The sequence below is a fragment of the Folsomia candida genome, unplaced genomic scaffold, assembly GCF_002217175.1.
Source record: "Folsomia candida strain VU population unplaced genomic scaffold, ASM221717v1 Fcan01_Sc007, whole genome shotgun sequence".
In the NCBI taxonomy this organism is placed as follows: Eukaryota; Metazoa; Arthropoda; class Collembola; order Entomobryomorpha; family Isotomidae; genus Folsomia; species Folsomia candida.
In genome coordinates this window covers 1,065,500-1,081,461 of record NW_019091199.1, presented here as the reverse complement: position 1 = coordinate 1,081,461, position 15,962 = coordinate 1,065,500, and the positions used below count along the sequence as shown (strand labels likewise).

General features: G+C 37.7%; 5 protein-coding genes across 5 annotated transcripts; 4 read left to right on the top strand and 1 right to left on the bottom strand.

Annotated features, from left to right (window-relative positions):
* The first annotated feature begins 591 nt into the window (after positions 1 to 591).
* Positions 592 to 4,359, top strand: LOC118436179 (ATP-dependent DNA helicase PIF1-like). Its single transcript, XM_035853695.1, has 3 exons — positions 592 to 1,453; positions 1,543 to 1,778; positions 4,213 to 4,359. Exons 1-3 carry the CDS (start codon positions 592 to 594, stop codon positions 4,357 to 4,359), a joined length of 1,245 nt encoding a protein of 414 aa, XP_035709588.1.
* Positions 4,360 to 6,384: 2,025 nt separating this feature from the next.
* Positions 6,385 to 7,126, top strand: LOC110852561. Its single transcript, XM_022100660.2, has 3 exons — positions 6,385 to 6,641; positions 6,711 to 6,876; positions 6,969 to 7,126. Exons 1-3 carry the CDS (start codon positions 6,492 to 6,494, stop codon positions 6,998 to 7,000), a joined length of 348 nt encoding a protein of 115 aa, XP_021956352.1. The 5' UTR covers positions 6,385 to 6,491; the 3' UTR covers positions 7,001 to 7,126.
* Positions 7,127 to 7,484: 358 nt separating this feature from the next.
* Positions 7,485 to 10,150, top strand: LOC110852048. Its single transcript, XM_022100012.2, has 4 exons — positions 7,485 to 8,144; positions 8,233 to 8,355; positions 8,711 to 8,877; positions 8,965 to 10,150. The coding sequence occupies exons 1-4, from the start codon at positions 7,820 to 7,822 to the stop codon at positions 9,346 to 9,348; spliced, it is 999 nt and encodes a 332-aa protein (XP_021955704.1). The 5' UTR covers positions 7,485 to 7,819; the 3' UTR covers positions 9,349 to 10,150.
* A 185-nt stretch (positions 10,151 to 10,335) lies between these two features.
* LOC110852220 (pre-mRNA-splicing factor ISY1 homolog) lies at positions 10,336 to 11,695 on the top strand. Its single transcript, XM_022100225.2, has 4 exons — positions 10,336 to 10,500; positions 10,617 to 10,848; positions 10,944 to 11,046; positions 11,112 to 11,695. Exons 1-4 carry the CDS (start codon positions 10,475 to 10,477, stop codon positions 11,552 to 11,554), a joined length of 804 nt encoding a protein of 267 aa, XP_021955917.1. The 5' UTR covers positions 10,336 to 10,474; the 3' UTR covers positions 11,555 to 11,695.
* Positions 11,696 to 11,822: 127 nt separating this feature from the next.
* On the bottom strand, positions 11,823 to 15,962 carry LOC110852219. The gene is made up of 10 exons (XM_022100224.2): positions 15,291 to 15,962; positions 14,712 to 15,218; positions 14,582 to 14,637; positions 14,409 to 14,508; positions 14,231 to 14,326; positions 14,013 to 14,138; positions 12,796 to 13,861; positions 12,490 to 12,696; positions 12,239 to 12,384; positions 11,823 to 12,173 (listed from the first exon to the last, which is right to left on the bottom strand). Exons 2-10 carry the CDS (start codon positions 14,835 to 14,837, stop codon positions 11,976 to 11,978), a joined length of 2,121 nt encoding a protein of 706 aa, XP_021955916.1. The 5' UTR covers positions 14,838 to 15,218; positions 15,291 to 15,962; the 3' UTR covers positions 11,823 to 11,975.

Below are 15,962 nucleotides of genomic sequence, written 5' to 3'. Positions count from 1 at the left end.
GACAAGTTAGCAAGGAAATTAGGGACGGTAATTTTAGTTTGAAAGAACGCTGCTGTTTATTAAAAATTCCGATGACTCAAAGTTCGCGTGATGTTAGATTTATCAATACGAATAGACCTGACGACAGGGTCATTTTCGTCAAGCCTGCCGACGAACTAGAGAAAATGGATCCAGATTCATCCGATATAGCACTCAAGGGAATTTTAGAGCGTTATGTAGTGAGGCCCAAGATATTAGACGATCTTTGCTTAGCTGATTATGTTGCAAACTGTAATTTCATGAAACTATCATGTCCACGGCGGAAACAGGCTAATCTACTGACAACTGCATTAAGCCTGACTGATAATAGCGGATACATAACTAAGAGGACAAATTCTCGAATTATTCGATATCGCAGATTTGGTCGCCATCAAGATCCAGACAATTTTTATAGGGAACAAATTATGCTGTATGTACCATGGAGGGACGAAAACACAGATCTTCTTGATATTGATCATGTTTCTGCTTACCAAAACCGGTTGGATCTAATTACACAAAACCGACAAATATATGATCCAAGTTTTCTTGAGAATGAGCTAGAGGTAGGACAGTATGGCAGAGGACGACGAGGAAACTTTTGACAATGATCTGCTTGACCATAATCCAATCGAATTCATTGCAGAAGATCAAGATTTTGCGATTGAGTTAGGGAATTCTACTTCTTCTAAATTTATGTCTATTCGTCCTCCAAAGTTAATACCAACAGACGATTACCTCCAGCTATTGAAAACTTTGAACGAAGGTCAACGGAGGTATTTACTGAACCTTTTGCATAATTTGAAAGGAAGATCGGGACAAAATTTCCACATAATTCATGGGCAGGCCGGTGTAGGAAAGAGTAGACTCATTACTGCCATGGTTCAATGCATATTGAGGATGTCGGATAAGGAACCTGGATCAAATGGTGAATCAATTCCTGTTCTAGTAGCCGCAGCAACAGGGAAAGCTGCATTTAACGTTTTTGGTATGACATTGCACTCAGCATTCAGACTCCCACCCAATCAATACGGAGGAAAAATGACTCCACTCGACCATGGTTCATGCAATACCTTGCGATGTAAGTTTGAGGCTTTAAGAGGTTTGATAATCGATGAGATTTCCTTAGTTAGCTTGAAAATGTTCAGCCAAATTGATCAAAGATTAAGGCAAATTTTAGGCATCGACGAATTGTTCGGAGGGGTTAGCGTGTTGGTCGTAGGTGACTTCTACCAGCTGAGTCCGGTGTTTGGACAATTTGTTTTTGAGGATAGTGAGGAAATTTTAGGCCCGATCATTGGAAATCCACTCTGGGAGACATTTAGACTATTTGAGCTCAAGGAAATCATGAGGCAAAAGGATGACGCTAAGTTTGCAACTGCATTAAACAGACTGTCAGTAGGAATGCTTGAAGAGGAAGATATTAAAATGTTCAAGAGTAGAGAAATCGGAAAAACTTAATTGTTCCAGATGATGCAACATGGTTGTTTTACAGCAATGCAGACTGTGATAAATTTAATCGTGAAGCGATAAATCGAGCAAAGGGTCCTTTGTTCAATTCATATGCCATAGATAGAGTGCAGGGTGGAAAGATTCTAGCGTCCCAACAAGCAATGTTGGAGTCGGCCGAATATTTAAGTTTGCAGCAAACAGGAGGAATGCCATACCATGTAGCTTTGAGAGTCGGCCTTCGTTATATGATTACAACAAATATTGACGTATCCGATGGATTGTTTAATGGTGCTACAGGAAAACTAATGAGGGTAATTGAAAAGCCATTAACTAACGGGCAGAAAGCTGTTAAGATTGTATTTATGGAATTCTCTGAGAAATTGGTAGGGCAACTGGCTAGATCAAATAACCTGGCATTATTCAAACAATTAGAAATTCCTCTGCATTGGACCCCGATCTTCTCGGAGACCAAGGCATTAAATAGTTTTGGGCACTATCAAGGAATGCAAATTGTTCGTCGTCAAATTCCCCTGGTTGCTGCTAATGCCATTTCAATCCATAAATCACAAAGTCTGTCAATCCAAAATACGGTTGCTAATATTCCAACTCGATAATTGAGAAGGGATGCGATATATGTAGCTATGAGTCGGGCACCTTCTTTATCAGGATTATTCATTAGTGGGACTTTTAATGCACCACGTGCAATCGACACTTTAAGACATCCCGTGGCATTAGAGCTCACTAGATTACGAAAATTGCCATTTCCATATTCTCTGAGATATTTACCAGACCAAGAAGATCCTAATAGAATTGTATTCCATGACATTCAGTCGTTCCGAGCACACTATGACGATATTCTTGCTGACAGAAATTATATGGTATCTGATATTCTGTGCTTTTGTGAAACTAGGACATTGGTTTCAGATATGGTTGAACTGCCAGGATTTTCTATTTTGCATCGAGTAGATTCGCCAACTATCCAGTCATCTATAGGAACACTGGTGTTTAGATGTGACTCATACTCTCCAAATATATCAGATGTTCAATACTCGCATGGAAATTTAAGTGTCACAAAACATTTGCAAATAGTTCAATGGAAACAGAACGATGTTAGAATATGTATGTTATACCGCAGTCCTCAGTATAGTACGATAACTTTTCTACATGACATTATAAATTTTCTGAATAGCACAAAAGGCACCCCAGTGATTGTTTTCGGTGACTTCAACCTGAATTTCCTAACCAAAGATGGATGTCAAATGAGGCAGATTTTCTCTTCAATGGGTTACCGATTAGTAACTCCTCTTGAAAATAGTACGGACGGAAATACATCGATCGATGTATGTTTTTCTAATATTTATGGGGTTTCAGCTTGGTTCTACGAAAGCTATTTTAGCTATCATAAACCCATTTGTGTGACTTGGTCAAACGACATAGATATATTGCCACCACATTCTGAATCACAAAATTGTACCTCAGAAACTGAACAGATGGAGGTAGGTGTGAGTGAAACTGGCGCATTTCACGAAACCGTGGAAATGGATATAGACGAAAATTTGTCCACAGACGATGTAATTTGCGAACCAACCCATTTAGTTCATCTCGGAATTCCAAATTTAGGAAATACATGTTACATTAGCGCAATTCTTCACTTAATATATGAATCTCCTTCTATTCAAGAATTTCTGAAATTTAGTAAGGATCGTTTATCTCATTGTCTTCTCAGTTTCCTCCAAGCATTGGTCACACCAGTTCAACTTAAATACCAGACTGGAGTTAGTTGAGTGCATGCCATCATACCCAATTGGAATGCAAGATGACCCCCATCTATTTCTTCTTGATCTCCTGCAGAATTTAAGCAACTCTGGCTTGTCTCTAGAGGAATATGTTTCCACCATAGAAACTGAGGTTACGTGCACCTGTAGAAATAAAAGCACTAGAAATGAATCGTGTACTTCCCTATCCATCGGAAGGTCAACGCAAAATTTACAGGAGTGCGTTAATAATCATTTCACCGGGCAACAGGAATATCTCTGTGAGAAGTGTAAGTTCTCAGGATTGGTTAATTTCAAATCTAATTTGATATTGGCGCCAAGAACTTTATTTGTTAATCTGAAAATTTTTACAAATCAAGGCACAAAAATTACGGAGAAGTCATTTGCATCAGATGTTCTTACATTGCCTGGCTCAGATAATGTGTACGGTTTGACATTTGTAGTTAGTCATTTGGGCAATTCCTTAAATTCAGGGCATTATATTGTGAATTATAGACGGGAAAATGATTGGGTAATCTATGACGATAACAAAGTATACATTTCTAAGCACTGCGTTGGGGATGGCTACATTTTCTTATACAAATCGATATAATTCCACCTGCAAAACTACCTATCTGCTAGCACTGAAACACGCAATTCATATGCATCTTTATCATAATCATTGAAAATTGTTCTGGTAATGTTGAAATACACATTACCAGAACTAGCTCCTAAAATAATACAAATTCATATGCATCCTTCTCATAATCATTGTAAATTGTTCTGGTAATGTTGGAACACACATTACCAGAACTGGCTCATAAAAATATGCATCTTGATCATAATCACTGAAAATGACAATAAAATTATTTGCATAAATTCCTCAATAATTTTAACGTATTATCGTACTGCGGCCATAGTATGCCACTACCAGCCCTTATATAATTTTAGGGTCATATACGTATTTAATCTAAGTTTATTCAATTTTCAGATCTTCATCTTTTTGGTTCAATCGGAATATCCAAGTTATTTGATTGGTTCACTAATTGATTTTTTCAGATTCAAACGATACATCAAGGTTCAAAGTTACTCAAGGTTCAAAGTTACTCAAGGTTCAAAGTTACCCAAGTTCGTTTAAAAAAGGTAGGTGTATTTTATTGCATTTTTGCAATGAAGTCATCGAGATTAGGGTGTCCCAAGTCATTAATAGTGTCTCATTTGAGTGCACTCCTGGTCGGAGTTAAGTACAAGGAAATTATTTCCCAAATGAGATACTGACTGGGACAGGTAGTGGCATCTAATGGCGAGTGGTAAGTGGGTTCATAAATAGAAATAAAATTATCATTTCAAATGGTCTGGTAATGTTGACATTACCAGGGCCCAGATGCGATGTAAGATGTCATGGGTTCATAAATAGAAATCGCACTGGGTCGTAACCTGGCTGGTTACCTGATGAGCGGGAGTAGCGACCTGTCTTGGGCTTATGGAGAGCCGAAACCCAGTTGGTGTTGTGTAAAACTTTGCAATGAATATGTACGTTTCACGATTTCTTCACACCGATGGTACACAATAAGCGGAGAAAATAGAAATATGATTTTGATTAGATTTTGCATTAATGACGCAGAAAAAATGGGGAAATTTTGAACACAAATTTGACATGATTTCAAGGGTAAGGGATGGCAGATCCAACAACTTGTATGTATCGGTTAATCTGCAACATTAGTGCGGTTTTCAGCTAGTCTGACCGTAGTAACGTTAGAAGTAGCTCACCCTGTAATAATGATTTGGTTATAACTTGCCCCAAAGGTGCAGAAAAATCCAACAAAGTAGATCAATAATGTTTATGCAATATTTCACCAATGGTGCAGAAAAAGTAAACAAAATAGATCAATAATTATTATGCATCGAGGAAAGTCCAAAAATTGTGCATCACTGGTGCAGAATTACCTACCAACGATCAACGAAAATTTTGAAAAATTTATGTCAAAATTGTCTAATACAATCCGCCGTCTAGTATGCATTATTGGTGCTTTATGAATCAGATCCCCCAATTCTTTCGCATCACTTGGTTTTTCCGATTGTCAGATGCTAACGGTGCTATTAATTTATGAAAAAATGGACAAGGGACTTTTTAAATCGCATCAATTAATGCAAAAAACTCGTCAACGGACGGACGGACGGACGGACGGACACGAGGAATTCAATAGCTCTCGTGCTACGAAGGGCGAGCTAATAAATAAACCGTAGTAACGTTAGAAGTAGCTCGTCCTGTAATACTTCAGTAAGTTGGCACATATGTACAATTCTGCACCAATGGTGCAAAATAAATATCCAAACAAATGCATGATTTTAAAATAATGGGACAAAATTAGACGCATAATTATCTTGGGGTTTTGCACCAATGGTGGAGAATAAGCGGGGAAAATACACCCAGAAATTTGACATGATTTCGACTTTTTTAGACGCCCCTCGTGGGGTTGTATTTCTGTCGGTTATTCTGCACTTTTGCTGCGTATTGAATTAATTCTCCCAATTGTTTGGCACCATTTTGTGTTATCGCTTGTTCGATACGAATGGTGCTATTAATTTCCTAAAAATTGGACATGGGCCTATTTAATTAGCATCAATTGATGCAAAAAACTCATTACGCAGGGTGAGCTAATAAACCGTTGTAGCGGTAGAAGTAGCTCGCCCTGTCATACTTAATGTACATATGACGATCACCAATCGTACCGAAGAAGCGAATAAACTAGATATATTAGAAACAATTGCACTATTGGTGCAGCAGAAATGAGGAAAATTGATACAGAATATTGACACTTTTTCGAGGTTCACTGATTGCAAAATGGGATGTAAATTACTACGGGATAATATGCCCCACTGATGCGGGTTGCACCTATTCCCCCAATTATTTCGCACCATTTTTCGGGACTGATTGCTTGACAGCAATGGTAGATTTTAAAGTTAGGCTAATTGTACACATATAAATGAATGATTATTGTATCGAAGAGGGAGTGCATTGCACATATTTATGTGCGCCTACGTACAGTAATATGTATGTAGAAGCAAGAATGTTTAGAGTCACTATTATTCTATTTGTATTAATAAATTATTCATGTGCTGATGTAGGCAAACAACCATACTCAGTGAATAACTACATATTTCACTGAAAACTGCATCAAGATCAGACTTATACCAATACTCAATTTAGTCAATAGTCAGCATCGGTGCAAAACTGCAAAGTTGGTTCGAGTCTTTCCTCCAAGGGTTATGGGGATTTTATCGACGAAAAGAACAACTATGGAGCCGTGCAGATTTCGGAACACTATTCTCATCTGTTTTCTTGTCGTGATGGTCATCTTAAATGTCTTCGTAGTATCAGGAGAAATAAGCGAACACGAAGGACAAGGCAAAATTTTGGTGCGTGGTGGCAATTACATATATGTATTACTATAATTATTACTAAAATTCCATGTAAATTATATTTAGACCCGAAACTACCGAGGTTTGTTGGATTTATTAAAAGGGAAAAAGGGAACTGCTCCCACGGACGATAACTGCAACTGTGTCATGACTGATCAACCAGTGTGTGGAAATAATCGTGTAACCTACGCAAATCCATGCAGTTTCAAATGCGCTATGCAGAAAAACTCGAGTAATAATCCGCATATGTTACTAGAATGTAGACTTATTATCCAATGTATGGAAATTAATAAAAATCTGTTCTATATGTGTACGTAATTGCAGAATTGAGGGTGGTACGACAAGGGGCCTGCTGACCCGGATACAGACACAATTCAATATTTACCAATTTATGTCTAGTAAATCTACTTTTTAAAATACATGCAAATGCAAAATGGAGAATTAAATGAATTAAATGTCATTAAGGAAAAGTGTTTTGAAAATTATCGGTAAATTTCGTTTCATTTTCATTCAAGTATCGAACGACCCATGATCTCGCTTTCCGTTCACACACAACAACAGGTGCACTCATTCAAATTCAAAGTACCTGTCTGCAATAAAATAAAGCAATAGATCTTAATACAGTATGTAAATACATGCATACGTACAAATGTGGGAATACATATTAGGGAAGAGCTATTCTAATCCTAAGAGCTATTCTCCCCTCTAGTAAATATGTGTATCTCAGAGTCCACAAGTCTCCTCACCACGATCACATTAGAATTCCGTAACCTACCTGTGTTTCACTCACCTGCATGCTACTTACCTGGAAGAATGAGTCACCATTGTTGTTTTTTACACCCTTCCCACAAATCCTTCTAGTTCTACATACTTCTTCATTCTATTGTACTTTGAATAATACATCCGTCCGACCAACCAGCCAAACTTCCAACTCAACCCTTTCATTGCGAACCTGTGAAATCCGTCCAATCGCATCATTCACCCATCTAAGCACGCAATACATTCGCCAAATTGATACACTAACTGTCATTTTTTCCTTCTTACTCTGCAACAGTACATTCTTCTCGTCATCAAGTGATGACCACACGTATTTGTAATACTCAAATATTTTACTAATTATTTTTACATACACTTGATTCTATAAACGCAAGCCATAAATTTTATTGATATCAATCATGGAAGAAGGCAGTTTAAAAGAGTTTAATCACAAAAGTAGGGAATTTATTGACAAAACTAGGACAGCAAAATCAAGACAATCATTTAAAAATTTTGAAATTCTTAAAGACTTGACGATCATTAGTGTAGTATTACTTTTAAGCATAGGAACCCTGCCGAAAAGTGTTCACGCAAAGTTGACAATCTCGAAAGAGTGCGGAGATATAATTTGCCAACCACATAATTATTGTTCACAAATTGATCATACATGTCGTCCATGTCAAGTTGCTTGCGATCCGACTTTGGGGAATTATGACAAAGGAGTTTGCGAGAAAGACTGTCAGGGTAGGAAAATATTGCTTATGCTACATATTGATTACCACGATTGGTAATTAGGTTGTCAAATTAAATCTTCAACTGTAATTCTCAATAGATTGGCTCCATGATTTGTGGTATATGAGAAAGCCGGAGAACGAGTCTGACTTCCGAGACGAGTTATACATCAATCTCTACTACAAAGTCCAGGAGGATTTGAGACTTTTGAAGATATTGATCGGTAAGGCTCACCAATATTCACGTTAAACAAAGTAAAAAACACATCAAGTAGTAAAAAATCATTTTTAGCAGAACAACACAAAAATATTATTAGTTTAGAAGTTTACACAAGTGCGAGAATTAATGGGAGACCATGACTCAGAGTAAAACTATGTAACAGATACTGATCGCTATACGACGCTCGTGTGCCAAGAAATTCTTTTAGCTGTTCAATAACGACGAAATTTTTGATCCGCAGCTTCATTAATTATTATGTTAACAACCTCCTGAATGTATGCATACCAAGTCTAATGATGACCAGATACACTGGTACACTTGACGTCCTAACTAAGCATGCATTTTTTATTCTGTCGTAGGAGTGGTAATTATCCTGTCAACTCTGGTGATGCTAGTCCTCTTCGCCATCATGGTTTACTTCAAGAGACTCAGGAACAAGTTTCAACACCAAAGCACCACCAACAGTTCATATCTCAAAAAATCAAAGAAATTGGCCGACTATCCAGTAATTTACAGCAACAGTCAGGTACCAGCCAATTGAGTCAGAATTATTTATAAAGGGCGATGAAATATTCTGAAATTGAAACTATCTCTCGCATTTTTGTGTGTGCAGGTGTTGTCACTTCCGATCCCTGACATCCACAAGGGTCCCTCCTCCAACAGTAGCAGCATTAACAACAATCTGAGCAGAGGTTCTTCGCCTGACCTCGTCTCGAGGACGGTAACCACTCAGGGCAGCAGTTATCTCAACAATCCCTTCTTCCACCCACCCTCGTCCACTACAGCATACGGGTCCGCCTCGAAAAACAAGAAGGACAGTGGTGCACTAGGCCTTCGAGGTGGGGGCTTCGTGATGGAAAATCCTGGGGTCAAAACTCCCACGCTCAAGGAAAAACAGAGCCGGCTGAAGAAAGAGCCTTCAGAGTCGACGCTGCCAGAATACCATGGCTATGACAATCCTGCCCTCGTCCCCTCCCCAGTGCATGTCCATATGTAGGAACGCATAGTGCTTAAAAGACGATCCTAATTCACTGAATCTGCATTCAAATCGTATTTGCGACCATCATATGAAAATTGTGGTGAAATATTAAGGCCACGTTATGGTGGAAGGTGTCATTAAATGGAGGGAGGAACTTGGTTTTTAACCACCACCAAAAATATAGATTCAGTGAATCTGGATCTCCTTTTAGATAGATCTGGTTTAAATAAGGGAAGCCAATATGCAATCATAGTACTATTTATAGAATGCAAAGAATGATCTTATCACAATATGTAATTTTTTCACACTAAATCACAATATTCATTACTGCAGTGATATGGGGTATATTAGTAAATAATAAGAAAAGAAATGCGAGATATGTATATACGTAAGCATTAAGCGATGAATAATGATTTTAAGTATTTCTCCTTGGTTTGATAATCAAATTTTGGATAGAATGCCATTTAATTCTCTGAGCTTTAGAATATATATATGTAGAAGGGTACACATTAAAATCATGAAATCTCATCTCACCGAATCTGGGGATTATTTTTTTTATTTTTGTTAAATTAATACGCATTTATAAGTATAATATTTGTAAACCAATTTTAGAGCATTTTCTTTTACTCTTCCGCAACCGCATGCACTTGAACTTATTTAATTTACATGTCAAGTATGAGACATTTTTCAATTAAGGTTTTCATATCTATTTAACTCCTGCAATCTGCAGTAATTACATTTTGTATTAATTATAATTGCAAATTATTTCGCATATGACAAACACCGATCTAATAAAGATGTTTAAAGATTGAAGATTGAAGCTGAAATTTGTGACGCGTCATTTTTTAATGGAAATCGGCGAAAATCTGTCATTTTACTTTAAATATTACTTGCTTTATTTGCACGAAGTGAGAAATCTCAATATTTGAGATTTCTCAAATTCCAAGTCATCCAGTGTATCGCTTCGCCCCAGCGATTGGATTCCAAAAAAGACTCGCCGGTTTAATTTTCATTCCTTACATCGTTGTCGTTCTCACATTTTTTAAAGAACTACAATAAACTACAATTATATATTGTAAAACTGATTGTGCTAAGTTAATTTTACAAATTTTGTAAAGATTATCATCCATAAGGGATCAACAATATGGCACGAAATTCTGAGAAAGCAATGTAAGTTTGTAATTCGTACAGTAGTTTTATTAAATCAGGTCTTCTTTCTAATGCAAATTATTGCAATGCAAATCTAATTAATACGATACTGACTCAGTTGATTATTTTATTTATAGGACGACCTTGGCCAGGTGGCACGCCATGAAGTTAGAGGAAGAGAAAGGCCCGAAGAACGAACGCCGCCCTTACCTCTCAACCCTTGTAGATAAGTTGCCAGAGGCGGAAAAGTGGCGACTGCAAATCATTCGTGATGTCGCAAAGAAAGTTAGCCAGATTCAGAACGCTGGGCTTGGAGAGTTCAAGCTTCGAGATATGAATGATGAAATTAACAAACTACTCAGAGAAAAGGTATTATACTATTTGAGCAAATTTAGAAAATGCATGTGTACAAATTAATGCATGCGTTTTTGTTAATAATTTATGGTTTATGGTCCTTTTTTCAGTACCATTGGGAACGTAGGATAGCACAGTTGGGGGGTCCAAACTATTCTCGTTATGGCCCTAAAATGTTTGACAACGAGGGAAAAGAAGTTCCAGGGACCAGAGGTAAAATTAAATAATTTACAGCATTTAGTTTGAATCGACAAGAGTAATTTCATTTCGCATTTTAGGGTACAAATATTTCGGTGCTGCGAAGGATTTGCCTGGAGTTAGGGAATTATTTGAGCCTGATGTTAGTCATGCTCCAAAGAAGACGAGGGGCGAGCTAATGCGGGATGTGGACGCCGACTACTACGGTTATCGCGATGATGACGACGGCATCCTCGACCCGTTGGAGAGGGAAGCAGAGGCAGTCGCAATCGACAGGCTGGAGGCAGAGTGGATTGAAAAGAGGAAAACGAAAGGGAAGTCCGTTCCAGATTTTAAAGCGTTGGAAGCAGAGAAGGCCAAGGTTGAAGAAGAAGTTAAAAACTATTTCATTCAAGTTCCATCCCAAAAGGAAATTGAGCAGAAAATCATTGACTTGAAGAAAAAGATGTTATTGGAACAGTATGTGTCACCAGAAATCACGACAAAAGAAGCTGAATCTAAGAAGTTGCTCGGCATTTCTTAAGGCTTGTGTTTGTCTCGTGTGTATGTATGCATATTTTTGTATCGTTTGTTAAGATCAAGTGAGGATGTAAGTATAATGATCTACATGTATTTTTTAAGTAGTGAATAAAATGGCTGTGTGATTTTATTTATGTATATTGTACAACTTCGTGTAAGTGTTATTATATATTATATCCAACGCTCTGCAGAATGCATGGCCCAGACAGGAGGGTACAAATGAAATAAAATAATAATGAAATAGAAAAGTAAAAGGCATCTCACCCAAGGAATCATATGTGTGAAAAATTATGCTATATATACTTTGTAAAATATACATGGGCACTGGATACAAACAAATCAACGGCATTAATTCTAACAACGTAGCGCTTGATTACATTACAAGATATTCAGTACTGCTCGACCGCTGGCAGCTATTATACAATTTAATCGACATTTTTCTCAAACTGGTAGATTTTGTCCTTGTTATGGTCTTCAAGAAGTGGTTCAGTTTCGTACATATTGACTGCCGCCTCTTCCTCCTCCAGTTCCAATCGCCAACGACCGTGGTCATCCATTATTTGGAGTACTATCTCAGCATCACATAGGTTTTCATGTATATACTTTATGCAATTTTCGGATAACTGCGGGCAGAAAACGAGAAATGAGCAAAATGTTTTTTTATACTTTAAGAAATATTTTGCATTACGTCAAAGTGCTCTGGAACCCCAATCTCGGTGATTTTCAACGACCTGAGCTGACTCATCCCAGCGAAGGCTAAATAGCCCGAAATATCCGTGATGATATGACAAGGCACCCAAATAGATCTGCACTCAATTTGAAGGTCCCTTAAGTCTGCATACAAAATATTTACATGATTGTTATAGTTTATGGGTAGCAAAAAACAGGTAGAATGAGTCTGAATGAGGGCAGTGGTCCATTGTATGTTCATATATTTACCTTTTAAATCTACAATGGACGATGCAACTTTTACATCGTCAATCCGCACTTGCTGAAAATTTTGCTCATTGCGAATTCGGAAGCAGTCTTGTTCTGAAACTCCAGTAAGTCCCGAGTCTAAGCACCCATCAAAATGTGAGAGCACCATTTTTAGCTTCTTTAGTCGTGGCCAACTTTCCCATATACTTTGCAGAAACTCATTAGATGCTGCAGTGAGAGAACAGTAATTATATTACACACATATATTAATTATTGTTTTGTACCAAAACTAGCATAGTTAAGTATATAAACTCAAATTTAGTGTACCTCCACGTAGCTCCAACTCGCACACACTTGGGAACATTTTGGCCAAAAAAGGGGGAAAGCTAGGCTCTCTAATTCCCGAGGGGAGGGACAATTTTCGCACGTGGACCCCGGCCGGAAAAGTGTTTACGGTTGGAGAAAAGTACTGCAACTTGGGGAAGACATTGTATCCTCGCAATATCAAGCTCTCCAATTTAGGGAATAAATAGCCGTAATTCAAATTCCCACAGTTGAGGTTATCAAAACTAATGAAATGGAGGTGCTTCAGTTCTGTCATTCTGGGAAATAAAAACCCCCTCACACGATTAGAACGTTGTTCAATCTTGAGCCCTTCTAAACACTCTGACTGAGTTTGCAGAAAATTGCTCATCGCTTCTGGAGAGATGGACTCTTCAACCCCGTGAGCCACGTGGTGCAGACAAATATCTTGAAACTTGAACGTTTTGAGTTGCAGTCCTTTTTCTGCCAATTTGACCAAAATTTGAAGATTTTCCTGACTCAGTGAGGAGATGAAGAGAAATTTTATTCTTTCCAAATTTGAAACTTCCAACATTGATTCCAGAACCGTTTGAACGAAAATGTGTCCGTTATCTTTGAAGTGGACTTGTAATATGATCTTCCTGAGGTTTGGACTCATTCTCAAAAAATCCTTTATCCAGTTTTTGTTGAGTTGGATGGAACCCCGGATATTTCCAATGTACAAAGTTTTGAGACAATTAAGTTTCAATGATCCTGGCTCAAGGTTACTATACTCCCAGAAATGCGAAAGCTCCATGATTTTACAGCATTCGATTCGTAGATTCTCGATGTATGTTGCGTAATCAAAGAGCATTCTACGAAATGCTCCATTTTCATTAAACATCTTGGGAAAATTGAGATCAAGGGATTTGATGATTGGACCAAACTTGAGGAAAAATGGCTCCAGCTCTATAAAACTGTCAAAGTGTCGCAATACGAACTTGCTGATGGGACAAGAGTCTATGCCTCCGCGCATGACTTGAAGGAATTTGCTTAGTTTGTGACCACCGGATGATCTCCCAGAGTTTATAACTTTCCAGGGCTGATGAACCTAAAAAGTTTAGAATATTCTCTAAAATAGCTCATGACATCTTCCCCTTTGTACATTTAGTATTTTGCCTTATCTTGCAACATGTCATTTTCCGTACATTTGTAACGTAAGTAAGTTATTTAAATTAGAAATAGTTTTAGCAATGTGTCACCTCAAGGATTACTCGATCTGATTTTGCGACTAGAAATGGTTGCACAAACTTGGTCCATTTTCTGCACACCAAACGAGCAGTGAGTAGAGATTTAAGAGATAATTGTCTGATTATGTTTTCCAGTATCTGTAAATATGAAATAAAGTGTCGCGACTCATCAGTTTATTCTGAGAATGAATTTCCGCCGACTGTTTTGCTATATTTTTTTAAATTCTTACCGTGTCAATTAGCAAAGGATGGCTGGGCTCCGAGTAGGAGTAGGAAGTGTGAGGGGCAGTGTCAATTCCTTCATCATCGTCAAAGTCACTTTCGCTCTGATAATCCCCAACATTTATTTTATGCAGTGTTAAATGTTCTAATAATAATGTTCTATTACATATTTGTTCATTTATGTACCTCTTCGCTCTCAGAAGAAGTCAACGAGGGGGCTGAAGAGGTCTCCTCGTATTTTGCCTTCCTCTGAAACTCTTGTGCTTTCATGACCCGAACTGCTTTCCTGAATTTAACAAAAATTGTAAACCACCTTATTGAACATCCCAATGAATCAATTTCGTATGAAAAATGCAAACCTGAGGTCTTCTAGTTCGGTCTTTTGTTGTCTCAACAGGGTTTCCAGCATGGTCATCTACACATTCATTTATAATAATTCCCCTACATTGCCATTAGTAATTTTAATGTTTTTTTTTTCATGCGGCTTACCTTTTCTTCGGAAACCCTCGCTTCTTTCTTTCTAGAACTTCGCAATTTTTCTATCAAAGTTTCAAAGCTATCTTCGTCCTCCTCGTCCCCACTTGATGACTCCATTTTCTCCAGCCAGTTCTCCATTGGTCAAACAACCAACAAGATATTTTCCCCCAATTAAACTTTATAAAACATGTTAAACTAGCCCAAATAATCTGTCGGGATCAGATAATAAAGATTAGAGGCTCGTTTTCCTTTCAAAAAGAAAGAAGAAGTGACTATAATAACAGTGTAATCCTATAAACTTGTGTGCATATCATGCACTTCCTTCCAACTGTATTTCCAGACTGAGGATGACACCAACAAGAAGCCCAGTTTTGTGGTGGTGTCAGATTTAAATCTGCATGCATGAAAAGTCAGACTGCCTGGTCCAAAATTCTCTTCTTGGTTTTTGCAACTGACTCTAAAACAGTCTGCAAAATGTAAACTGAATCCGAGTTACGATCTGTACTTCTCTCCTACGAACTAAAAAACCAAATAGTAAAATGCACACAACGAGAGAGTTTGAAAATAGATCCATTTTTCAGTTTTATTCACCATTCATGCCTGAGGTAATCCCAAAACCCTTGAGAATCAAATAAGATCACGTCCATCGCAGAAATAAATAGCAATTGGCAAATTGAATCTAGGTGATCTTCTATTGCACTCGTTAGATTGATGTGCGACTGTGACACAGATCTTATCAACCTCAGTCTCCAATATCCTCGGGATTGAAAAGTCCACTTGACAATTTGGCATACAAAAACATATCCACCAAGCAAGATGCAAACCGTCTCAGCATAAACAACAACATTGTTCGCAGCAATTACATTCGCAGAATCTGCGATTGAGACAACTAAACTATCTAATACGTACAGCTCTTCTTTCATTATCCAAACTATATACAGATAAACAAAACCAAGTCTTACATTGCCCATTAAAATACGACTAGTATTAAAACTGCTATTAAATCGCTGCTTGCATAAACATGGGCCATACAAGTAAACAAATCCGAAAGTTAACAAACCGTAACTGATGAACTGAAGCTAATGTGAAACCAGTCCGGAGCAGAAGGAAAACAGCTGAAAACAGCACACGGGTACTTTCAAATCACAGATTACAAAAGTTTGTAAGTTTGTGTCTCATGAAAATTTTAAATTGGAGGATATGACTATTTAATTGTTTATTAGCGAGGAAAAACACTAGACGGTGGCAGTTGGGCATAAAAAG

Coding starts and splice junctions, on each gene's coding strand:
- LOC118436179 (XM_035853695.1), top strand. CDS start 592: ATGGCAGAGGACGACGAGGAAACTTTTGACAATGATCTGCTTGACCAT. Junction 1,454..1,542: donor AGATATTAAAATGTTCAAGA/GTAGAGAAATCG, acceptor TTAATCGTGAAG/CGATAAATCGAGCAAAGGGT. Junction 1,779..4,212: donor CTACAGGAAAACTAATGAGG/GTAATTGAAAAG, acceptor TTCAATTTTCAG/ATCTTCATCTTTTTGGTTCA.
- LOC110852561 (XM_022100660.2), top strand. CDS start 6,492: ATGGGGATTTTATCGACGAAAAGAACAACTATGGAGCCGTGCAGATTT. Junction 6,642..6,710: donor AAGGACAAGGCAAAATTTTG/GTGCGTGGTGGC, acceptor AATTATATTTAG/ACCCGAAACTACCGAGGTTT. Junction 6,877..6,968: donor CGCTATGCAGAAAAACTCGA/GTAATAATCCGC, acceptor ACGTAATTGCAG/AATTGAGGGTGGTACGACAA.
- LOC110852048 (XM_022100012.2), top strand. CDS start 7,820: ATGGAAGAAGGCAGTTTAAAAGAGTTTAATCACAAAAGTAGGGAATTT. Junction 8,145..8,232: donor TTGCGAGAAAGACTGTCAGG/GTAGGAAAATAT, acceptor AATTCTCAATAG/ATTGGCTCCATGATTTGTGG. Junction 8,356..8,710: donor ACTTTTGAAGATATTGATCG/GTAAGGCTCACC, acceptor ATTCTGTCGTAG/GAGTGGTAATTATCCTGTCA.
- LOC110852220 (XM_022100225.2), top strand. CDS start 10,475: ATGGCACGAAATTCTGAGAAAGCAAT. Junction 10,849..10,943: donor ACAAACTACTCAGAGAAAAG/GTATTATACTAT, acceptor TCCTTTTTTCAG/TACCATTGGGAACGTAGGAT. Junction 11,047..11,111: donor AGAAGTTCCAGGGACCAGAG/GTAAAATTAAAT, acceptor TTCGCATTTTAG/GGTACAAATATTTCGGTGCT.
- LOC110852219 (XM_022100224.2), bottom strand. CDS start 14,837: ATGGAGAACTGGCTGGAGAAAATGGAGTCATCAAGTGGGGACGAGGAG. Junction 14,638..14,711: donor CGAGGGTTTCCGAAGAAAAG/GTAAGCCGCATG, acceptor ATGAATGTGTAG/ATGACCATGCTGGAAACCCT. Junction 14,139..14,230: donor ATCCTTTGCTAATTGACACG/GTAAGAATTTAA, acceptor TCATATTTACAG/ATACTGGAAAACATAATCAG.